Source organism: Ursus maritimus, unplaced genomic scaffold, assembly GCF_017311325.1.
Source record: "Ursus maritimus isolate PB19 unplaced genomic scaffold, ASM1731132v1 scaffold_2, whole genome shotgun sequence".
In the NCBI taxonomy this organism is placed as follows: domain Eukaryota; kingdom Metazoa; phylum Chordata; class Mammalia; order Carnivora; family Ursidae; genus Ursus; species Ursus maritimus.
In genome coordinates this window covers 92,096,469-92,116,105 of record NW_024424452.1, presented here as the reverse complement: position 1 = coordinate 92,116,105, position 19,637 = coordinate 92,096,469, and the positions used below count along the sequence as shown (strand labels likewise).

At 51.4% G+C, this 19,637-nt stretch overlaps 2 protein-coding genes across 3 annotated transcripts; both read left to right on the top strand.

The window, feature by feature from the left end:
* Positions 1-545: 545 nt before the first annotated feature.
* Positions 546-12,931, top strand: ATF3 (activating transcription factor 3). 2 transcript variants are annotated; one of them, XM_040636357.1, is made up of 4 exons: positions 546-728; positions 6,792-7,035; positions 9,963-10,070; positions 11,500-12,931. In XM_040636357.1, exons 2-4 carry the CDS (start codon positions 6,796-6,798, stop codon positions 11,695-11,697), a joined length of 546 nt encoding a protein of 181 aa, XP_040492291.1. In that variant the 5' UTR covers positions 546-728; positions 6,792-6,795; the 3' UTR covers positions 11,698-12,931. The 2 variants fall into 2 exon arrangements, with proteins under 2 accessions (XP_040492291.1, XP_040492292.1); XM_040636358.1 differs by having other exon boundaries at positions 546-745.
* Positions 12,932-16,295: 3,364 nt separating this feature from the next.
* FAM71A (family with sequence similarity 71 member A) lies at positions 16,296-18,764 on the top strand. The gene has a single exon (XM_008701166.2). It carries the CDS (start codon positions 16,950-16,952, stop codon positions 18,762-18,764), a length of 1,815 nt encoding a protein of 604 aa, XP_008699388.2. The 5' UTR covers positions 16,296-16,949.
* Positions 18,765-19,637: the final 873 nt, after the last annotated feature.

Sequence of the window (19,637 nt, the reverse complement as noted above, 5' to 3'; positions counted from 1 at the left end):
CACTTGAGAAGGCGGCGTTTGGCGGGGGAAGGGGCTCCAGAAAATGACCACGCATTTTAGAGAAAGGTAGTGCTCGCTTCCCAGCCTCACCTAGTTGGGGCTGCGGCCAGGCCCCGCCCCTCCATCTCCCCCCATCCCCCAACCTAGCGGAGGGAGAGATGCCAGCGCAGTGGAGTCATGCCGCTGGCTTGGGCACCATTGGCTCATGCCTGGAACACGCAGCGGCGAGTACGCACATCTGGCGGCCCGCCCGGACGGCTCCGGTCCTGATATGGAGAGAGAGGGCGGGAGGGTGTGCGTCCGAGAGCGAGAGGCCGGGGGAGCGCGGCCGAGCCGGCTCCTCCCCGAGCTTGCATCACCAGTCCCCCCCGCCCCTTCCCCCTTTGGCCCCTCCTCCATCCCTCCTCCCTGCCCAGCCTAGTTCGTCTGGTTCTCGGGGGAAGCTATTAATAGCATTACGTCAGCCTGGGACTCGTAACCCGGAGTAAACTGGCTCGCCGCCAGCCAGAGGGCTATAAAAGGGGTGATGCAACGCACTCGGAGCCACAGTCGCACGCAGAGAGGCGCGCAGTGCCCAGCGCTCTCCCCGCGCCGCCGCCCGAACCCGAGCCGACCCGCCCGCCAGCCCGCGCACCCGCCGTGCGTCCTCGGGGCTCGCGGGTCCGCCCCGCAGACAGACAGCCCGACCCCGCCCTCTGGACCCTGGCCGCCTCGACTGGAGACCGGAGGTGAGCGCTGGAACCGAGTGAGTGAGCGCGGCGAGAGTGGCCCGCTTTCATTCCCTTTGCGCCCCTCTAATAAGCAGTCCCGCGACCCCTGCGCCCGTCCCCGACCGCGCGCCCAGCCTCCGGCTGCGAAAGAACTCTGGCCGAACTTCTGCCAGACAGGACTGCTCCTCAGCGCTTCGGAAAGTTTCTCGCAGAGAACTTTCTCTTTTGACTTGGAGCGCGAAAGGTTCGCGGTGACGGAGAGGGCGGGCTCCCGCTCCTCCGCGGGCTCCGGAGCCCCGCTCCTCTCTGCCCTCGGTGCTTGCTTACCTCGCCCGCAGCGGGCGTGTGGGGAGGTGGGTGCGCGGGGGTGGCCGAGGCTCTGCGGCTCGCTGTCCAGCTGATCCTTCGCTTCGTGCCGGGCGCCGCCATTCCCGAGCCCAGCCTTCCCGGGGCCCGCGGAGAGGCGGCGAGGCCGGGTGCCGGCGGAGCTGCTGCCCCAGGAGCCGGACCGAATGAATGGGAAAGGGACGCGCGAGCCGGGGTCGCGGGCGCGGCCGCTGGGGGTCGCCCTGCGCACCCTGGAGCGCTGGGCCGCGGGACCGCGCCTGAGCCTGGAGCGAAAGTTAGTTGGGATAAGTTTAGAGGTGGCGAGCGCTCGTGTTGCTGTCCTGGGGCGGAAGGCGGAGAGGGCTCCCGGCACAGGCCGGTGTCCAACCCCTGGGAGCGAGACTTCTTGTCCCAAGGCTCTTACACGCTTTTCTCCCGTACCTGTGACTCTTCCCGCTGGCGGGTCCGCGGGTTTCTCTGCCTTTCGTCCATGGAGACTCACCTTGGAGGAACAAGGGTGCGAAGTCAGTGCAGATTATTGAGGGAATGCCTCTGTGGTCTAGTGGCCAGGACCCTGAGAGCTTATCCTGCGCTTTGTGTCTTTGAGCCTCAGTATCCCCCTTGGGAGAAGTGGGCTCACAGAGCCCGTGCTGGCTCCCTCTGCCTGTTTGGAAGCACCAAGTGCTGGTTGGACCCAATAACCATTAAGGCCCTCTCTGGCAGAAGTTTTTCAGATTCCAGGGTGATGTAACTGAAAGAAAGGGGGCCGGTGAGGAGACTCGAATGTCTTGAGTTGGCGGGTGTGTGTGTGTGTGTGTGTGTGTGTGTGTGTGTCTGTCTGTCTAACGTCATTGACCAGCTTCTGAGGCAGTGAAGGGGCATGTCTTCCCTTCCTAACATTCTCCTTCTCTGCTTCCCCACATCCCATTCTCATTTCATCTACCTACTTTCTTTCCTCCTAACCATTTCCTTTCCCTTACTTTATTACTGAGCTCACATATGCATCCTTACAAATAAAGGTGTTGTAAACCCTTGATGGAGCCAGGGGGGGGAAATTAGTGGTAGAAAATTCGGGTGGTCTCCCCCATTGCACTTTCAATGTGAGTGACAGTCCCATCTGTTGGGGGGGGCTCCCCATCTTTAAATGAAGGAAGAATTGTTATTACTGCCCTTCTTGTTTTGTATTTGGTGTAGAATAATTCTCCAACATATAGTCTCTTGCCTTGAGGATATCCTGGACAAAGACTGGGGTGGCAGAGGGTTTTGTGGCTGTTATCTGGATGGTTTCAGAGTCAACGTGACAGGTAACACTCTAGGCTGACAGTGTGGATAAGATACAGCACCCAGAGCCTTCCTTTCCTTTCTGTCTTAACCCCACCTCTCTCTGTCTCCCTCTTGGCCCGTCCTCTCCATTGTGCTCTTTCTTCTGTACTCCCTCCCTGTCTCAGTCCTGTCAAAGCTTCCTCTGTAGTGGATACCAGATTACTAAGACTGCTGACCCCTTACCTTCCTGGCCATTGGCTCTATTCTCCATTTGCCTTATTGGTTGGTCCTATTGGTGTTAGATCTCTGTTGGTGATGAAGCAAAATGAGCAATGGGTGAGTGGTCAACAGCTTGTTGAGGGCTTTGCCACTCGCCAGCTTCATGGCCTTGGGCAAGTCACTACCTTGTTGGATCTCATGTTACTCAATTGCAAAATGAAGATCTGACCCACGTGCCTCTAATGTCAGGCGTTCTGTCCCATTATAGAGAGCCCATGATTTCTTCCCTTTTCAGTTGGCTGGGCATGGGACAAGGTCAGTGGTTGCAAGTGTTACCCAGCCTAGGGAGGAGGAAGTACATAGCCAGGACACCAGAGAAACCAGAAATGGTTTCATGTGTGAGAACCGGTTATTTCTCAAGTACGTAAGAGCCGTGGAAACAAGCTTTTGCTAGCAAATAAATAGTGGGGTAGAATTGACCCGGTGTGTTGGGAGCCCAGGGTCAACCAAAGTTCAAAAGAAACTGTGAATGACCTGAATTTCACTAGGGTTCCAGTCAGTTCCTGATTGATGGGGCTACCTTGCATTGACAACAACATTTCGAGTTCCCCCTAAAATAAGGAAAGTGGAATCACAGTCATAATGGCTGTCCGGTGTGTGTATAAATCCACTTTGTGACTCTTGTGTGACCTTCTTGACTACCCTGTGAGGGAATGGGGGCAGGCAATATTGGCCTCATTTTCCAGATGAGGAGACTGAGGCCCAGAGAGTATGTATGGTAGTGATGGGCCTGTTCCTGAAACCCCAGCCTTACACCAGTGATTTTTAGATAGGCTGGGAGAAAGACCAAGATAGGAAGGTTGTGAAAGACCAGTATCGGCTTCCCGTACTGTGAGATGTTTTACGAGCAGCACTTAGTGTAAAGAGATAACAATTAAAAGTGAAAATTCAATGTAGTTGTAGCTACTAGGAAATAAAATCTGGGAGTTGAATTTCCAGTTAAAGAAATACACGAGTAAAGTTTCACTTTCTTGAAAATGATGAAACTGCCAAAGATATGACATGGTTTCTGATTGGAGATAATGAAGCAAAAGCAAAATGCAGGTTTTTGTGGCAAGTCTGGACGATTTTAAGATCAACGTAGAAAGCCAACTCAGAAAATCCCCAAACAGATTTTTTTGTTCTTCAATGAGGGGGAATGTTGGTGGGTCTCGACTTGGAGAAAAATTGTCTGAAGACTTAACTTCATTTTCCTCACAGGGACACAGCCTGAGTCCGGGCTGAATGAGACCTTGAGAGAATGAGTAAAGGAACAACTAGGAAGTATCTCAAAAAGTTAAGCTTTAGGGGCACCTGGGTGGCACAGCGGTTAAGCGTCTGCCTTCGGCTCAGGGCGTGATCCCGGTGTTATGGGATCGAGCCCCACATCAGGCTCCTCCACTGTGAGCCTGCTTCTTCCTCTCCCACTCCCCCTGCTTGTGTTCCCTCTCTCGCCGGCTGTCTCTATCTCTGTCAAATAAATAAATAAAATCTTTAAAAAAAAAAAGTTAAGCTTTAGTGGAATGCAGAGAAAGCTCAAATCACTACAGATGCAACTGCTTTCCTTTCTGAAAGGTTTTTTTTTAGCATTTTTGCAGCCCGTTTCCATCCCCAGGTAAGCCCACCCAATGCTTTTCATGAAAACATTCCATACCACTGACATTCTTGTTTCTTTCCTCGGAATGGCTGACTTTAAACTAAGAAGGGAAAACACCAGTCCCAAACAGTAGACCCCGAGCCCCGAGAGCTCATAAATAAACTTAGCTGGGGGTTGAAGCAGAACTACACTCAACACTGGGGGAATTCAAACTACCCAAGTAGAGGAGAGCCATCCAGTCGTCCAAACAAAGCCAGCCCAGTGGTAGCTGGGACTTCCATCCTTGAACTGCGTTTTTAATCAAGTTGGTTAAAGAAGGGGAAACACGAATGCATGGGAGAATTAATTGTAAGTTTTGGCCTTCAGAAAGCTGGTTCCTCAGAGTTTATCACCTGCCAGGGAAGTATCCTCCCTTCATCCAAAGATGATACAATTAAATTGATAGAGGAACATTGGTTCTGGCTCACAACACAGGTCTTTGGGAAGAGAATTACAGATGTTTCTGAGATTTCTTTGAATAGTCAGTGGTGGCATTGGTTGGCCTGGCATTCTTGCCTCCATCAGTGTATTTCAGATCTTAAGGGGGAGTCAGTTAAAAGGTCAGGGTGATCTATTCCGAAGTGTTTGAAATCACAGAGAGTGACCGGAGCCACCCTGCCACTGGGACCCCACAGAGCGTCTGTCACAGAGCCAATTCTGGGCGGGAGGGATCGCGGGGAAGCCTCCCAGTTGCTTTATATTTTCCAGGGCATGTTCATGTGTTACTTTCTCAACTCTTTGCACAACTCTGGAAAAATGGGGTGATTGTCATTAGCCTTCTTTTACAGAGGAGAAAGCAGGCACTGGGTGGTATGGTGATGATACATGAGTAAGTGGGCCTCAAATCTTGATCATCTGACCCCAGTCTAAGAATTTTGTGAATAAAAGACCCACTTACGACTCCTGAAATGCAGGCAGCAGCCCGAGTGTGCACGCTGACACAGAAAGATCATCAATTCATTGCACACTGTTCATGTTTTCCACCTGGCTCTCTGCTTAGTCTGCTCTCCACCGCTTCTGCTCCAGGACCCCTCACCTGGCCCCTGCCAGCCCTCACCCCGCAAGAAAGTTTTGCTCTGGCTTTTTTGTTTTTGCAATATAAATAATATTTTATATTCTATAAGTTCAGGGCATGAGTTCTGGAATTAAACTTAATCCAAGTCCGATGCTGCCTCTTACTAATTCTGTGACTTTGGGCAAGGTGTTTAGCTAGTCTAAAGCTTAGTAACCTCATCTGTGAAAGGGGGCGAGGACCTAATTCACTGGGTTCTCGTGAGGGTTAAATGAGATGATGCACGTAAGGTTTCTAGCATGAAGGAGGCACTCGTTAAATGTTAGTGACTTGCCAAAGGGTTTCCTGTCCACTGGACTGGGCGAGTGACGGCGCGCGGCCAGATTGAGAAGCGGTGTGCCCAGACCATCCCCACACTCCTCATACCTGGATAACTGACCGCGAGGATGGGGGGGGGGGGACGGCCACTGCTGGAGGGAGTGTATGGCAGGCAGAGATTTATGGGGGTCTTTTCCAAATTGGAACCATGGAACTATTATGATTTCTACCCTTCACTTTCCTTTCATTGTCCCTTTGGGCTCCCTGGGCTCTAGAACGAGAGAGGTAGACGAGGCCTCAGAGACCACTAGATCTGGCCCCCTCTTTCCCCCTTTCATGTGCTCAGTGGGGCAGTCTGCGGGGGTCAGCAGGCCTTGCCAGCTCTGAGTACAGGAACGGTGAAGACACTCAGTCCCCATGCCACAGGAGCTCTCAGCCATGGGCCAGATGAAGACTGAGACTCCGAGCCTGGGTCATACTGTTCCTTGGTGCTGGAGCCAGTCCCAGGTTCCCCTCGGTCCCCAGCCCCAGCCTTTCCAGACATCACAGGGCTGAACAACACCCCCAGGAAAGGTCCAAATCCTAGTTCCTTGCTTTTTTCTCTGAGGTCTTTTGCTTCAGCGGTCTTAAACTTAAGAAGGGGCTACTGGTCCCTTGTGACATGAATCCCCTGCTCCCTGCCACCAGCCCCAGCTCCTGCCAAACTGGGCTGAAGAAACACACCTGCTAGCTACAGTTACTTTCCTCATTCTCATTGACTTGGCTCCAACTTCCTGAGGGAGAAGCTTCAGAGATTTATTTGCTAAAGCCAAGGGTCCCCGAGTCCTCGCTTTTACTTCCATTCACTGATAGATACATTTGACTTGATTTCAGATACCTTCCAAGTTTCTTTTCAAAACAGAGACTGGAAATGGGGTTATATAAGAGTCTCACTGATTTTTTTTTTTTTCTTTAAATGCTCTTCCTCTTTCGGGACTGTTTGAGGCTACATTTGCATATATGCACACCGGCCAAAACTAATAGCTTCTTGAACCCCGAATAGCCTGAAATGGCACCCTTTATAAATTTCAAGTAGGCATTTTATCCACATCACTGAGCTGTGTATTTTAAGAACCTGTTTTACTCAAGAGAAGGATGGTGTAACACGAAAACAACACAGAAGCTCGAGGCGGGGTATGGCTGTGGTGTTGGGGGCTGCAGATGTGGGGAGACTTGATCCCATGCCCCCAAATCCCTGAAGTAGTTTGGGTTTCGATATTTCTTTCAGCAAAATGATGCTTCAGCACCCAGGCCAGGTCTCTGCCTCGGAAGTCAGTGCGTCTGCCATCGTCCCCTGCCTGTCCCCTCCTGGGTCACTGGTGTTTGAGGATTTTGCTAACCTGACACCCTTTGTCAAGGAAGAGCTGAGGTTCGCCATCCAGAACAAGCACCTCTGTCACCGGATGTCCTCTGCGCTGGAGTCAGTCACCGTCAGCGGCAGACCCCTCGAGATGGCAGTCACGAAAACCGAGGTAGGTTCTCCTCGAGGGGCCCGTTCTTTCCACGCTCCGTCGTCGTACACCCACCGGGCCAGGCATGCTCCAGGCATGGGGCTGCGCAGCATGTGGTGATGGGGTCCATCACAACTAGGGCCCAGGCAGCCAGCCTGGGAAGCCAGGACCAGCTAGCCGTGCTCAGAGCCTTGGTAACAGCTCCTGCTCCCAGTTCACTTCTGTCTCCGACACTCGCACTCTTCCCCATCAAGCAACCTTTGATAAGACACCTGGAGTAACAGATGCGGTGAGAAGTCTGAGAGCCGGTTGTTGGCCAGGCGGTGGTGGCTCGAGGACCTCAGAGTGGAGGTCTTGGCTTCTTTGTCGGCCTTCCCCTCATGGATAAAAGATGGGATTGTATCAAGCGGACTTAACTGCCATGACCGCTGTCTTTGGTCAAGGGGTAGCAGAACTGGCCAAAAAAGAACCAAGTTTAAAAGGAAGTTGGTTATGAGGCCTTATGAGTCCATAAAAGGGTGTGGGGGTAATAGCGAATCCTGCATGGGATTGATCTGAGGGTTAAACGAGATGGCATTTGCTAGGGGTCTAGCTGACCGTCAGCACTCAGTGACTGGCCGCGGGGACTACCATATGGTGCTGTGTCCATAAGGCATCGTTAGAGGCATTGCCTGCACTCCATTAACCTCAAGAGGTCATCATTGCCTTGTCCAGTACTGGCCAGTGCAAGCTGGGCCATGGGACACACAAGGAATTTTTTTTTAATTCTCTAAATACCTTGAGATAACAGGATGTAATGGGAAGTGGTAGGATCCCCATAGAAGAAAGAAAAGCATTTTGCAAGGGTATTTGGAGGGCTGTTCAGAAGAAGAAGCAGCTGTCCAGTGCAGAGGACATCCGGTGACAGAATGTTTCCTGCTCCATGGAAATATTCCTTAGAGCCACCTAACTCATCCCCTGGTTGTGTGTTTACTAAGTGACCTTCTGATCTTAGGACAGTTTAACAAGTACGTTCTCCTATAGGGAAGAGAATGTACCAACTAATCTCGTTAAATATTCAGGTCCCCTTGGTTGTTACAATTCTCTTAAAATAAGATGCTGAGCCTTTGAAACCCATTGGCATCCTGTGTGTTTGGGCAGCGGGAGGCCCGCCAGGTCCCAGGTCCAGCCATCTCGGGGAAGGCAACAAGGTAGAATGAGGCAGTGTGTCCCAGAGAGGACACGGGACAAGGAGCCAAAGGCCTGGGTTTACACCCAGGCTTTGTAGCCTACTGGTCTGGTGCCCATGAGCTGGTGATTCCTGGGTCTCCGTGGACGCACTGCTGCTGGCGCCTCTGTGCCTCGTTTCCACATCAGTACGGTCAGGGCATTGAACTGAATGTCCTTGAAAGCTTTTTCCATCTCGGACAGTGTACAATTCTGAGATTTGCTCTACTTTCAAGTACTTCCTCGTATGAGAAAACCCTGAATCCTCTCCCATGCATCCAAAAATATCTATAGGGTTGTATAAGAAGTACTCCAGTTGCTGAGGTCTTGATGCAGATGGTGAGGTTAATAATGGTAGTAACTAAGGCTTACGTAGCACTGACTATAAGCTAAACACTGTGCAAAGCATTTTAATTTTATATATAGATATATATCTAACTTAACTAATTTGACCCTCCTCCCAGCACTATTAGATAGATAGATAAGATTATTGATCCCATTTTACAAGTGAGGGAAACTGAGGCTCCGAAGAGTATGGTAAGTTGCCCAAGGTCTCACAGCGAATAGGTGGTGAAGCTGGGATTCAGAACCAGTTTAGTTTAAACTCAAGTGTCTGCCTGTGTGGTCCTGGGACCCAGGATATAAAAGGTGGAACTGCATCTTGCCCTGCTTTCCCCTCCAACTTTGTTTCTCTAAGTTGGGAGGCCTTCCGTCTCAGTGCAAGCTAAGTCAGTGTCATCGAAACCAAAGGACTAGTAATAAGACAGATCGGAGGTGACTGTTGTGTCCCAGGATTTCTTTGGTTTGAGGTGTGGTTCCCGCGCCCTTTCCTGCTGCCTGGAGCAGTGACAAGTGACACGACCAGGTCTGACGTCAGCAGCCTAGACCATCACCCACTCAAGCCCACCGTGAATGTTTCATCCCAGCTGGCCTCGGGTCTCTCAGCGAAGCCCAGCGCTATACTTTGTGGGTTCCCCATCAGTCCTGAGACAAAGTAAGGATCAGAGCCAGCTTCCAGAGAGGACCAGATCCTAAAGCAGGACAGGGTTTTGTTCCCTGAGGACCCCCACGGCTGACTCAGGGTGGGGTGCAGAGGACGAGGTCCGTTTTTGTTTGCTGGATAAATCACTGGTTGGGTCGGGTGCACCACCCAGGGGTGGCCCCAAGCCATGGGCTGATCATGCCACTTTGTTTGGGGAATGCACTTCGGTTCCTCTTTTCCAGGAGCTCCACGGGCTTCTCTTGAATTCATGAGGGAGGTGTTTTCATGCTGTGAGTGAAGATAGAGGTGAATGGGGGTGCCTTGGGGTCTCAAATCGAAGAAGAGGCAGGAGGGGAAGGGTGGCTAGGGGATGTTCCTGAGGTCACTCCTGGATCCAGGGGAAACGACGTAGCTACGAAACAATCTGTTTCGTGCTCTAAGTGATTATGGTCGTTACTGATAGTTATCATTCGGAATATCCAACTCATCTCAGAATCCAAGTGCTTTTCTAAAAAAAGCTGAATTTGAACTTACTAGTATTGCCAGTGTAATTTTAACTAGCGGTTCTCCGATTTGCATCCTCCCTTCGTGTGTATGTGTGGAGAGGTTTCATGCAGGAGGCTAGGACTCGGACTTCCTCAGCCCTCTTTGCATGGGGGCTGTCCTGGTTTGCTGTTTTTGCTGCAGTGAAAGGCAGTGTATTTAAGGTGGGTTGCACTTTTTGCCTCCCACGAAGCATGCGGTCTCTCGAATTTTATAGGTAGCCCCTGAAGAAGATGAAAGGAAAAAGAGGCGGCGGGAAAGAAATAAGATCGCCGCTGCCAAGTGCCGCAACAAGAAGAAGGAGAAGACAGAGTGCCTGCAGAAAGTGAGTCGTCCCTGGGGCGCCTGGGTGGTGCGGCGGTTAAGTGTCTGGCTCTTGGTTTTAGCTCAGCTCAGGCTTGTGAGGTCGAGCCCCGTGGCGGGCTCTGTGCTGAGCGGGGTGGGGGTCTGCTTGAGCATTCTAGCCCTCTGCCCCTCCCTCCACTCACTCTCCCTGTCTCTCTAAAATAAATAAGTAAATCTTAAAAAAGAAAGAAAGAGAGAAAGTGAGTCTCTCCTGCCTCGCCCCCTCCTTTTGCTCATGCCTGCCCCCCCCCACCAACCTCATGTTGCCATCACAAGGGGAGTCAAAAAGCCCACTGCCCAGAAGTCTTTTCCCAAGAAGGACATGTAGTTGGTAGCAGAAAGGCCAGTTGCTGAAGGAGGAGAGAACAAAGCTGTTAGCACATAGAAGGGGACTCTGGATGTGGAAGAAGCAAGTGTGTGAATTAAAAACCACAGATTGTCTGCTGCCCAGATTCCCAGCAGTCTTGGCCCGTCCATACACGTCCAGCAGCTTCTAGACTGCAAGATATGTCAGCCCAGTTACAGAAGCTTCACTCACCCATTTTACCGAGAGAAGGAAGCTGCCAGCTCTCAGTTGGCTCAGTATGAAAAGCCTTTAATTAATCTCTTCAAACAAGTTACTTCCTTAATCTGCAAGCAGTGGTTACACTCTTTTTTTTTTTTTTTTTTTGCGTTCTTGTGTGTTCTTAACTCTGCCGCCCTTCTCCTCAGCTCATCCCTTAGTCTGAGCTCCCGGCTGTGTTCCACCAGCTCCCCTTCTGAAGGGAGAAGCACAGGTGGGAAGAGCTTCTCTGGGCAGGTGGAACGGGCCGTGGCGCCGTCTTTCCCATGACTGTGTCCCCTCCCCCAAGTGTGGACAGGCCAGGGCAGAGTCTCCGCCCGGGGTCTACAGGTCCCCAAGGATTCTGTTGATTGCTTCAGGGAGGCAATGAAAATTGAGACATTTTGTGTGTTGCCATGTACATTTTCTCTGGGGAGACGAACTTCTCCCTGAAATCAGTGATTCATGAAAGACTAAGCACCATGAGTCTGCGTTTCTTCCCAGCCCTCAAGGCCCTCATGGGTCCAGGAGGGCTGCACGTGGGCTGTTGGACCCACGCAAAGGAGCCATTGGTTCTACTGCAGCTTCATTGCCATGAGAGTCATAACCCACCCTCAACTTTGAGTGGAAACTCAAGGGCATCTCTGAAGAAGCCTCCAAGTTCAAAGGCTTCTCCAGGGTCTGGATTCTCCCAGACCTAATGCCGCTGTCCCAGCTTTGCGGGGACACCGTCCCAGGGAGCCCACGGCACTCCCTCTCTGCAGGCCTGATGAACCCCCACAACGTGGGACCACCGCCACCCCGAGGCCAACCTCTCTGCACTGGAACCTTGGCTCCATTCCTAATAATTCTGTTGCTTGTCCCCCAGGAGTCGGAAAAGCTGGAGAGCGTGAACGCCGAACTGAAGGCCCAAATCGAGGAGCTCAAGAACGAGAAGCAGCATTTGATATACATGCTTAACCTTCACCGGCCCACGTGCATCGTCCGGGCTCAGAACGGGCGGACTCCAGAAGATGAGAGAAACCTTTTTATCCAACAGATAAAAGAAGGGACATTGCAAAGCTAAGCAGTTGTGGTGTGGGGGCAACGGGGGAGTCCTCATCGAAACCTTCGACATCCCAAACCCTGAAGCCATTGGAGATCTGACTTCCTGTGCACCTCTCGCATCGCAGCCGTGAAGAACCGTCAAGGCAGAAGAGCCCTTGGTGACTCAGCTGGGCCTTTCCTCTCTGCACCGGAGCGGACTTTGGACCAGGACAAGGGCATCTTTTTGTGTCAACGCCAGGATTTAGGCCTTCACGTACTGGCTGGTCTTGGGTGCTGCAGATGGCCCCTGGTCAGGGTCCTGCCCATCTTCTGCCTGGATTCTACAGAAACCAGGACTCTCACCATTAGGACTCATGCTGAAGAAGTGTCTGTACCTTGGGTGGGTGGAGTGGGGCCACGGCCACTCACAGGAGACACAGAGTGAGAACGGCATTTAGCAGCGTTGTACAGTGGCCAGGGTTGTGCTTTCTAGCAAACGTGCTATTACGTACCGGAATTACTGTGTGCAAGACACCTGTGTCAAAGCTAGGCATTGTGCTCTCCTGAGGTTTGTTTTGCACGACACCGGTGTGATTTTCCTCAGGTCTGTTTCTGAGAGTGTGGGGGGCGATCACCATATGCAGTGTCTTCCAGAATGTTGAAGTGGCCAGAAGAGCTTGTCCGCCCCGGGAGAACAGAATTCTGCTGGCAAGCGGGCAGTTTTGTGTCAACAGAGAAAGCCACCTTTCCCTTGGCACCCAGGCATTAACGCAAAACTCATGGGCACGACCACAGGTGCTCTGTCACAAACTCAGTTACAATGTCACAGAAAGAAAGCAGGAAGTCCAACTTACAGAGGGCTAGGACTCTCCCCTCAGTGACTTAGGTCAGGAGTTATTTCTAGGCCAGAAGAGCCAACAAATATTCCATTTTCCTTTTCCCGCAGTTGAAAACCACATTCAGTGGAGACAAGTTTGAAGCCAGGTGATGCCTAGGCTTTAGCATTGTTGGATGTTAGCGGCATTGTTTGTCACGCAGATGTTTGTAGAAATCTGGCCCAGAGCATTGATAGCTGTGAGAGGTCATTCACACTGGCCACAGGACTCTCGCTACTGTCTGTTTAAATTCTGATGTTTCTGTGAAATCCTCAGAGTGTTTAATCCTACTCAATAGTATCATTACAATTTTCTGTAAGAGAAAATATTACTTATTTATCCTCGTATTCCTAACCTGTCGATATAATAAATATTGGAGCCAAGACATGGTAACCTTAAGTGTTGTGCTGGTTTCTGTTCTTTTTAAATGGGTTGGTTGTTGAACTCTAGTCATTCCCCACCCCTTCCCTCTCCATTGCGGGGGGGGGGGCGTTTTGCTTAAAAATTCTCCCAGGGGTCATCCTTTGCTCTTTGGGGTGCCACTGGGCGGGATAGTTGACTTTCCATCTGTTTCTTAGTTTGTGGCATCTGATGCCCAGTTTCTCATTGACAAGCCCCGGAACGCAGCGCCAACCAAGTATATCCTTTAGACCAACTGTCTGGTGTTAACATAGAGTTTTAATATAAAATCCGAATTGCCAGATACCTCAGCTATGTTTGTCTGAATGTACAGACGCCTAAAACTTTGACCCATTGTTCAGCTTGACACTGTACCTTCTGCCACGGAACATCTCTTAAAGTAGTCACTCGATTATATCCATTAGGTCCAAATACGTGTCTGATTGTTGCAAGTATGTATTTCAAATACGAGGAAAGAATGGAGGGAGGAAGAGAGGGAGAGAATCGTTTTCGACGGGATAGGTGTGCTAGTTCAAAGAAAGGCATTCCACCGAATTTTCTGGAATCTCCAGGGCATAGGCTTGCTTAGGGCTGGAACAGAACCAGGCTCCCTTGCTCTTTGCCTGTGAACACAGGTATCCCTCCCAGGCTAGAAATAAAAACTGGCTTCTCTGCTACTAACGTCGTTCTTCAGATAGGTATTAGCTTCATTCAGTGTTAAGACGCATGCACATGAATGGGGAGCTTGCTCCCCTGAACTCCTGTATGGTTCCTTTAAACTAGCACCTGTGACACCAGCGTCCTGATTTTCTGCTTTATTTGCACATCAGGGATACTTCCCAATCTGTAAAGAGACTATTGGTGGGGGCGCCATTCGCTGCTGCTTTCAGGAGATAATATTCGTTGCATTGACCCTCTGGTAGTAGGTGTAGGTGCCACCAATCAGCTGTTAGAAAACTAACATAATAAAATAAAAAATAATTATAAATAAAAAAAAAAGAAAACAAGACAGTTTTTAAGCTGCCACAGACAACAATGAATTAGAGAGGAAGGAAGCGGGTGATGGCTATGGCCAAAAAAAATTGATCTGAAAAATACACTGTATATGGTCAGTGGAACTGAAAGCTTTTACCAAGTGCATTAAAAACAGTTTTGTTTTCTGCGGCCACGTTTATGTTTTGATACTTTAATAATAAAAAAAAGACGAATATGTATTTACCATCAAGTTGTTTAGTTCATCTTGTTTCATATACGATGGAGAGGGAAGGTTGGGAGGGTCTGAGAAAATAAAGTTGGACAGGGCCTCCGCCAGAATCAGACACCTGGTTTGCCAGTGTCTTTCCACGGGGCTGCCTCCTGCTGGGGTGGTGACGTCACACTGGCAAGGCATGGAGAGCCCACCCTCTCTCCTGAGCTCATCCTTGTCCCCTTGCCTTTCCCTGACATCTGGCCTAACGCCTCTTTCAGAATCTGGCCCAGGGGGATTCTGGAATTAAGACTTTCACTTTCTGCCAAGAGCTAAAATGCTATTTTCCATTTTTACCCTACTTTCTCCCCATGGGCTTTGAATAAACCAAAACCCATATTGAGCCTTTCCTCTCTTCTCATCCCATACTCTGGTCCTGTTCAGTTTCTCTGTGTTTTCATGGATCCGCCTGAGGTAGAGACTCAGAGGAGGCCAGTTTTGCCCATTGAGCATCCTTCTGTGTTCTCCTAGTGGCTCTAACCCCAGAAGCTTCTCAATTTGTCTTCTCAAAAACTGCTCTCGGGAATGAATTCACACCGAGGCTTAAAAGGCCAGTCGACGATGAATGCTAATAAAAGCTACTATTGATTAAGACGATTTGCTCAACACTTTACATGCATTATCTCGTTGAATCCTTATAGCAACTGTTACCCCCATTTTACAGACGAGGAAATGGAAAGCTGAGTCACACCATTGACCTTTCTAAAGGGTTCCAAGCAGGAGTGTATATTTGCATGTGTGTATGAGAGAGAAAATACACACAACATAAAATTTACCATTGTACCCATTCTAGAGAGTGTAAAACTCAGTACATTCACAATGCTGTGTGACCATCACCACTGTCTAGTTTCAGAATTTTCATCCCCCACAAAGTAAATCCTGTACTTATTAAGCAGTCGCTCCCTACACTCCCCTCCCACCAGCCCCAGGCAACCACTAAGCTAAAACCTGTCTATGGATTTGCCTCTTCTGGACATTTCATCTAAATGGAATCACACAGTCTGTGGCCCTTTGTGTCTGACTTCTTTCACTCAGCATCCTGTTTTCAGGATTCATTCCTCTTTGTAGCATTCATTTCTTTTTGTGGCTGGATAATATTCCACTGTATGGATAGACCATGTTTTGCTTACCCATTCACCTGTTGATGAACAGGTGTGTGTATTTTAACAAAAAAAATAGTCTTTATTTTCAAGGAATGAATCCCTAACGTAGGATTTCAGGCATAACATCAAACTGGGAGATAAGAGAATTGGGAGCAGGTGGCTTCCTCAGAACTTTCAAGTAACAATTTAGAAATCACATATTCTTGCCAATCACATTGGCTTGCTTTGTGGGAGGGGCAATAAGGCAGGAGGTATAATGGTACACGCTCTCCATAGGTGTCGATGCTTCCAGACCACTCCTGTTGCCGCTTGGCGGGCTCCTGGAATGGAAGGTGACCTCTCGCTCTCCCCCCCCCCCACTTCATTTCACTGGGGACGAAGGGAAGAAAACCTTAAAGGGGGGGGTCTTAAGAGAGAATAACCAGGTTTCCACATACGGGCTGTTTGGAGAAGCATCAGGGAGGGGAGGACCGAAGATGACCCCCTGTAAAATTTAATTCCCAATTCAGCCCACCCACTGTCTGAAGTAGATGTCTTGGATTCTCTCCATAACATATATACACATATGGAGTCATGTGACTTCCAACAGTGCATCAGAAAAGTCTTGAATCAGTCTGGTTTTAAACCTATTCTGGCCCAAGCTTTCTTTTCAAGGCAAGGTACTGCGGTGGTTCCGAACAAGGGCTTTAGAATCAGGTAGAACTGCACGTAAATACTGCTTCTACTACCATTAGTTCCGTGAAGTTAGGCTAGTGATACCACCTTACTCTTTCACCTGTAAAACAGCAACAGTACCAAACTCCATGGATTCCAACGGTCATACGTGGAGAACATGGCATGGTGTCTACGGGATACAGTTTTTAATGTTATCATATATGGCTGCTAGCATCAGTGTCTACTGTGATTTTATGAAAGAGCGGGCTAAGGACCAAGACTGCCAACTCTGGGTTCTTGGATAAAATGAAACCATGAGCTCAATCAAATGTATCCCATCATCTTACATTCCTATAGACTTTGTCCAGTTGCTGTATCTTTTATATTTGGGGGAGGGGGAAAAAGTCCCCACACAAAATTGTTCCATTTGAAGAAATTTTTATTTTGATACCCACCTGAGTCCCTGGCAGGGTGGGCCTCTGTGGGGACAATGGGGCATTTGGGGGGAGGATGGTGGCCCTGCCCTGAGGGGGTGTCTGGAGGATGAGAACAAAGGGGTATGTGACAGTGACAGGTCACAAAGGGCAGCAGAGGATAAATATGGCTGCGCAGGGGTTTAGGCTGAGAGAGTGGTCACTTCTCTCACCAGGACTGTAGTTCGCAGCTTCGCAGGAAGATAAAAAAATCAGGGACAGAGGTGAGGTGGAGGAGCCCACTGTCCATCTCTACACGATTGCAGAGATTCAGTCTGGGGTCCAGGCACCCGACAGCATCCCCTCTGCCATCCTCAGAGCCCCCCACCCTGACCCCTGTCTCTGGGAGGTTCTGAGCCAAAGGGGGGCCTGTGGCCTGTGGCCTGTGGCCTGTGGGGTGGGGTGGGATTGAGACACCTGCCGCAGAGCCACCCGGGTGACACAGGAGGGCTGCTGCACCCCCTGCCAACCCAACAAGGCGGAGGGAGAGAAGATCCAGGGACCCCCTGGCCAGCCAGCACTGCTTGTGACACAAGGTAGTCATGAACACCGAGTCCCTGCTACCGTACCACACAGCCCATAGTGCCTCCGGAGTGGGTATGTTCAACACCGCTGTGGGGAAACTACAGCGACAACTGCACAAGGGAGAATACGACATATTCAAGTACGCACCTATTTTTGAAAGCGACTTTATCCAGATTACCAAAAGGGGAGAAGTCATTGATGTGCACAACCGAGTCAGAATGGTGACGGTGGGCATTGCATCCACCAGCCCCATCCTGCCGCTCCCAGATGTCATGCTGCTGGCCCGACCCGCGACCGGCTGCGAAGAGCATGCCGGGCGTGGCCAGACCACCAAGGGAAAAGGCCGCAAGGCTTCAAAGACCTTGGAGCTCACCAGGCTCCTTCCCTTGAAGTTTGTGAGGATCTCCATCCACGACCGGGAGAAGCAACAGCTGCGCCTCAAGTTCGCTACGGGCCGCTCATGCTACCTGCAGCTGAGTCCCCCTCTGGACGCGCGGGAAGACCTCTTTGGCTACTGGGAAAAGCTCATTTACCTCCTGCGACCGCCGGTGGACAGTCACAGCAGTACCTACGCCATTCCAGCGGAGGACATGCTGTGCATGCCTGTGTTTGAGGAGGAGGACAGGAGGAGCCCAACAGGGGCAGATTTCCAAGGAAAAGGGGATCAGGACCAGGTCAGCATCCGGAGCCTCCACGTGGTCTCTGAAGTGGCCGGGGCCACCTCTGCAGCTTTTGCTGGCGGGGAGGGGACCCATCAGGACTCCCACAAACCCAACACCATGCCCGACATAGCCGCCCCAAACAGCAAAGCTACAGGGCTGGACAAGGAGTCGGCAGCAGGGGCAACGACAGAGGCGGCGGGGGCGGGGGAGGCAGCGGGGGCGGCGGCAGTGGTGGCTGCAGGGACAGCAGCAGGGTTCGCAGCGGGGGTCACAGCAGGCAACACAGCAGGCGCTTTGAGCGTGGCGATCACCAGGTCTGGGGCCCCCGAACAGCGAAGCAGGGCCATAGCCGGCGCAGCCACCAAGCGTTCAGGAGGAAGCCGAGCCCACCTCGCCGTCGCGGGCGCTGCCAACATGTCCCCGAAGAGCCTGAACGTGGCCTTGGCAGGTACCGCAAAGACCCCAGGGTTTACTTCCGACTCGTCCAACAGTTTCCCAGGGGCCAGCATGTCCCTGGCTTTCGCCGGGACAGGAGCCGCCGGCAAGACGGCGGGAGAAGGCGCTCTGGACGTGGTGGAGGGAGCGCTGCTCTCGGACGCGCCGAGCGCGGGCGGCTCGGGGGAGCAGGCGGGAAGGCAGCTTCGCAAGGGCCGGAGGGAGCGGAGGGAGCGCCGGGAAAAGGAGCGAGCCCTCCGGAGCTCCCGTCGCCGCAGGGCCGCCGAGAGCCGCCACAAGGCCCCGGGGGACAAGCTCCCGCGGAAAGCCTCCAGCCGGTCCTTAGCCGGCCAGCGGGCCGCGCGGGAGGACAAGAAGGAGAAGGGCCGCGGCAGCCCCGGGGACGGCGGGCGCGCCCCCCACAAAGGCATCAGCCACGCCCCCACCGCCAAGGAGTCCAGGACCTCCCACAAATCGGGGCGGAGCTTATCCACCACCAGCTCGGCCTCCGCCACCAAGAGGCTCGGCAGGATCAGCTCGTTCCTGCGGAACGTCAAAGCCAACCTTACCACGAGAACCGTGGCCTCCCCACGCGGCAGAGACGTGGACATGTTGGCGAAGACCGTGGACAGGAGCGGTATGGAGGCCATCATGGAGGCCGCAGAGACTGGCCAGTGCTTGGAGAGCGCGGGGAGCGGGACATCTGACATCATGGAGACCTTCGAAGCACATTAGTAGGACCCAGAGCTTTCGGCAGCTGCAAAGGGGGCCGGGGCTCAGGAACGTATCCCCGGAGACCCCATTCCAGCTTTCCTCACTGCAGTTGAAATAAAAAACCCCATACAATCTGACAATGGCATGCTGCATTCTGTCTGAATTTCTAGTTCCTGCAGCCCAGTAGTGAACTCACAGTGGATTCTGTGAGGTCAGCGGGGCTGCCACCTGAGTCCCCCAGGGTCCAGTCGAGGGCAGCCCCCATCTCACACCCATGCTCAGAGTCAAAGCTCATCCTGCCTCAAGGCCTGTCTGGCTTGTTCCTCAGGGCCACAGCTGACAGTCAAACTATGGCCCGGAATGCTCCACCTCCACCATTTCTCTATTTTTATAAACGTTCCTAACCCCCGAAGGTCCATAGATAAAATAAGAATAGGGACAAAGTAAGAATGGGACTCCCCATCTCCTCAGGCTATTCCGTGGAGGGAAGAGGGTTACGGCAGCCTTTGTTGGCAATATTCTGGTCTAGACTTAGCAAGTTCTTTCCTTGGCATACACCCTGGAGAGACAACGGTTGGTTCTAAGACCGTGAGAATGTTTATAGCAAAAAAGAGCAAAACACTGCCAGCAGCCCAAATTACCATCAACACAATTGATAATACAATAGGATGTGAATAGAGATATACATGCAACAGTGGGCGGCTACATACCTTGGCCTAGGGAAAAACCTATTCTGTGACTGTAACCTATTCCACTTATCAAAAACAAGATCAAAAGTACTTGTGTGACAAAAACAAGGGAACAGTAAGCACAAAATTCGGAACAGTGGTTTTCTCCAGGGTGGAAAGGTAAGACAGAATCACAAGGTGAACACAGGGCTTTCAGTGCTGTTAG

Bases quoted from the DNA above. Each gene is read 5' to 3' on its own strand.
- ATF3 (XM_040636357.1), top strand. From the start codon at position 6,796: ATGATGCTTCAGCACCCAGGCCAGGTCTCTGCCTCGGAAGTCAGTGCG. The intron at 7,036-9,962 runs GTAGGTTCTCCT...CGAATTTTATAG, and splicing joins TGGCAGTCACGAAAACCGAG to GTAGCCCCTGAAGAAGATGA. The intron at 10,071-11,499 runs GTGAGTCGTCCC...CTTGTCCCCCAG, and splicing joins AGACAGAGTGCCTGCAGAAA to GAGTCGGAAAAGCTGGAGAG.
- FAM71A (XM_008701166.2), top strand. From the start codon at position 16,950: ATGAACACCGAGTCCCTGCTACCGTACCACACAGCCCATAGTGCCTCC.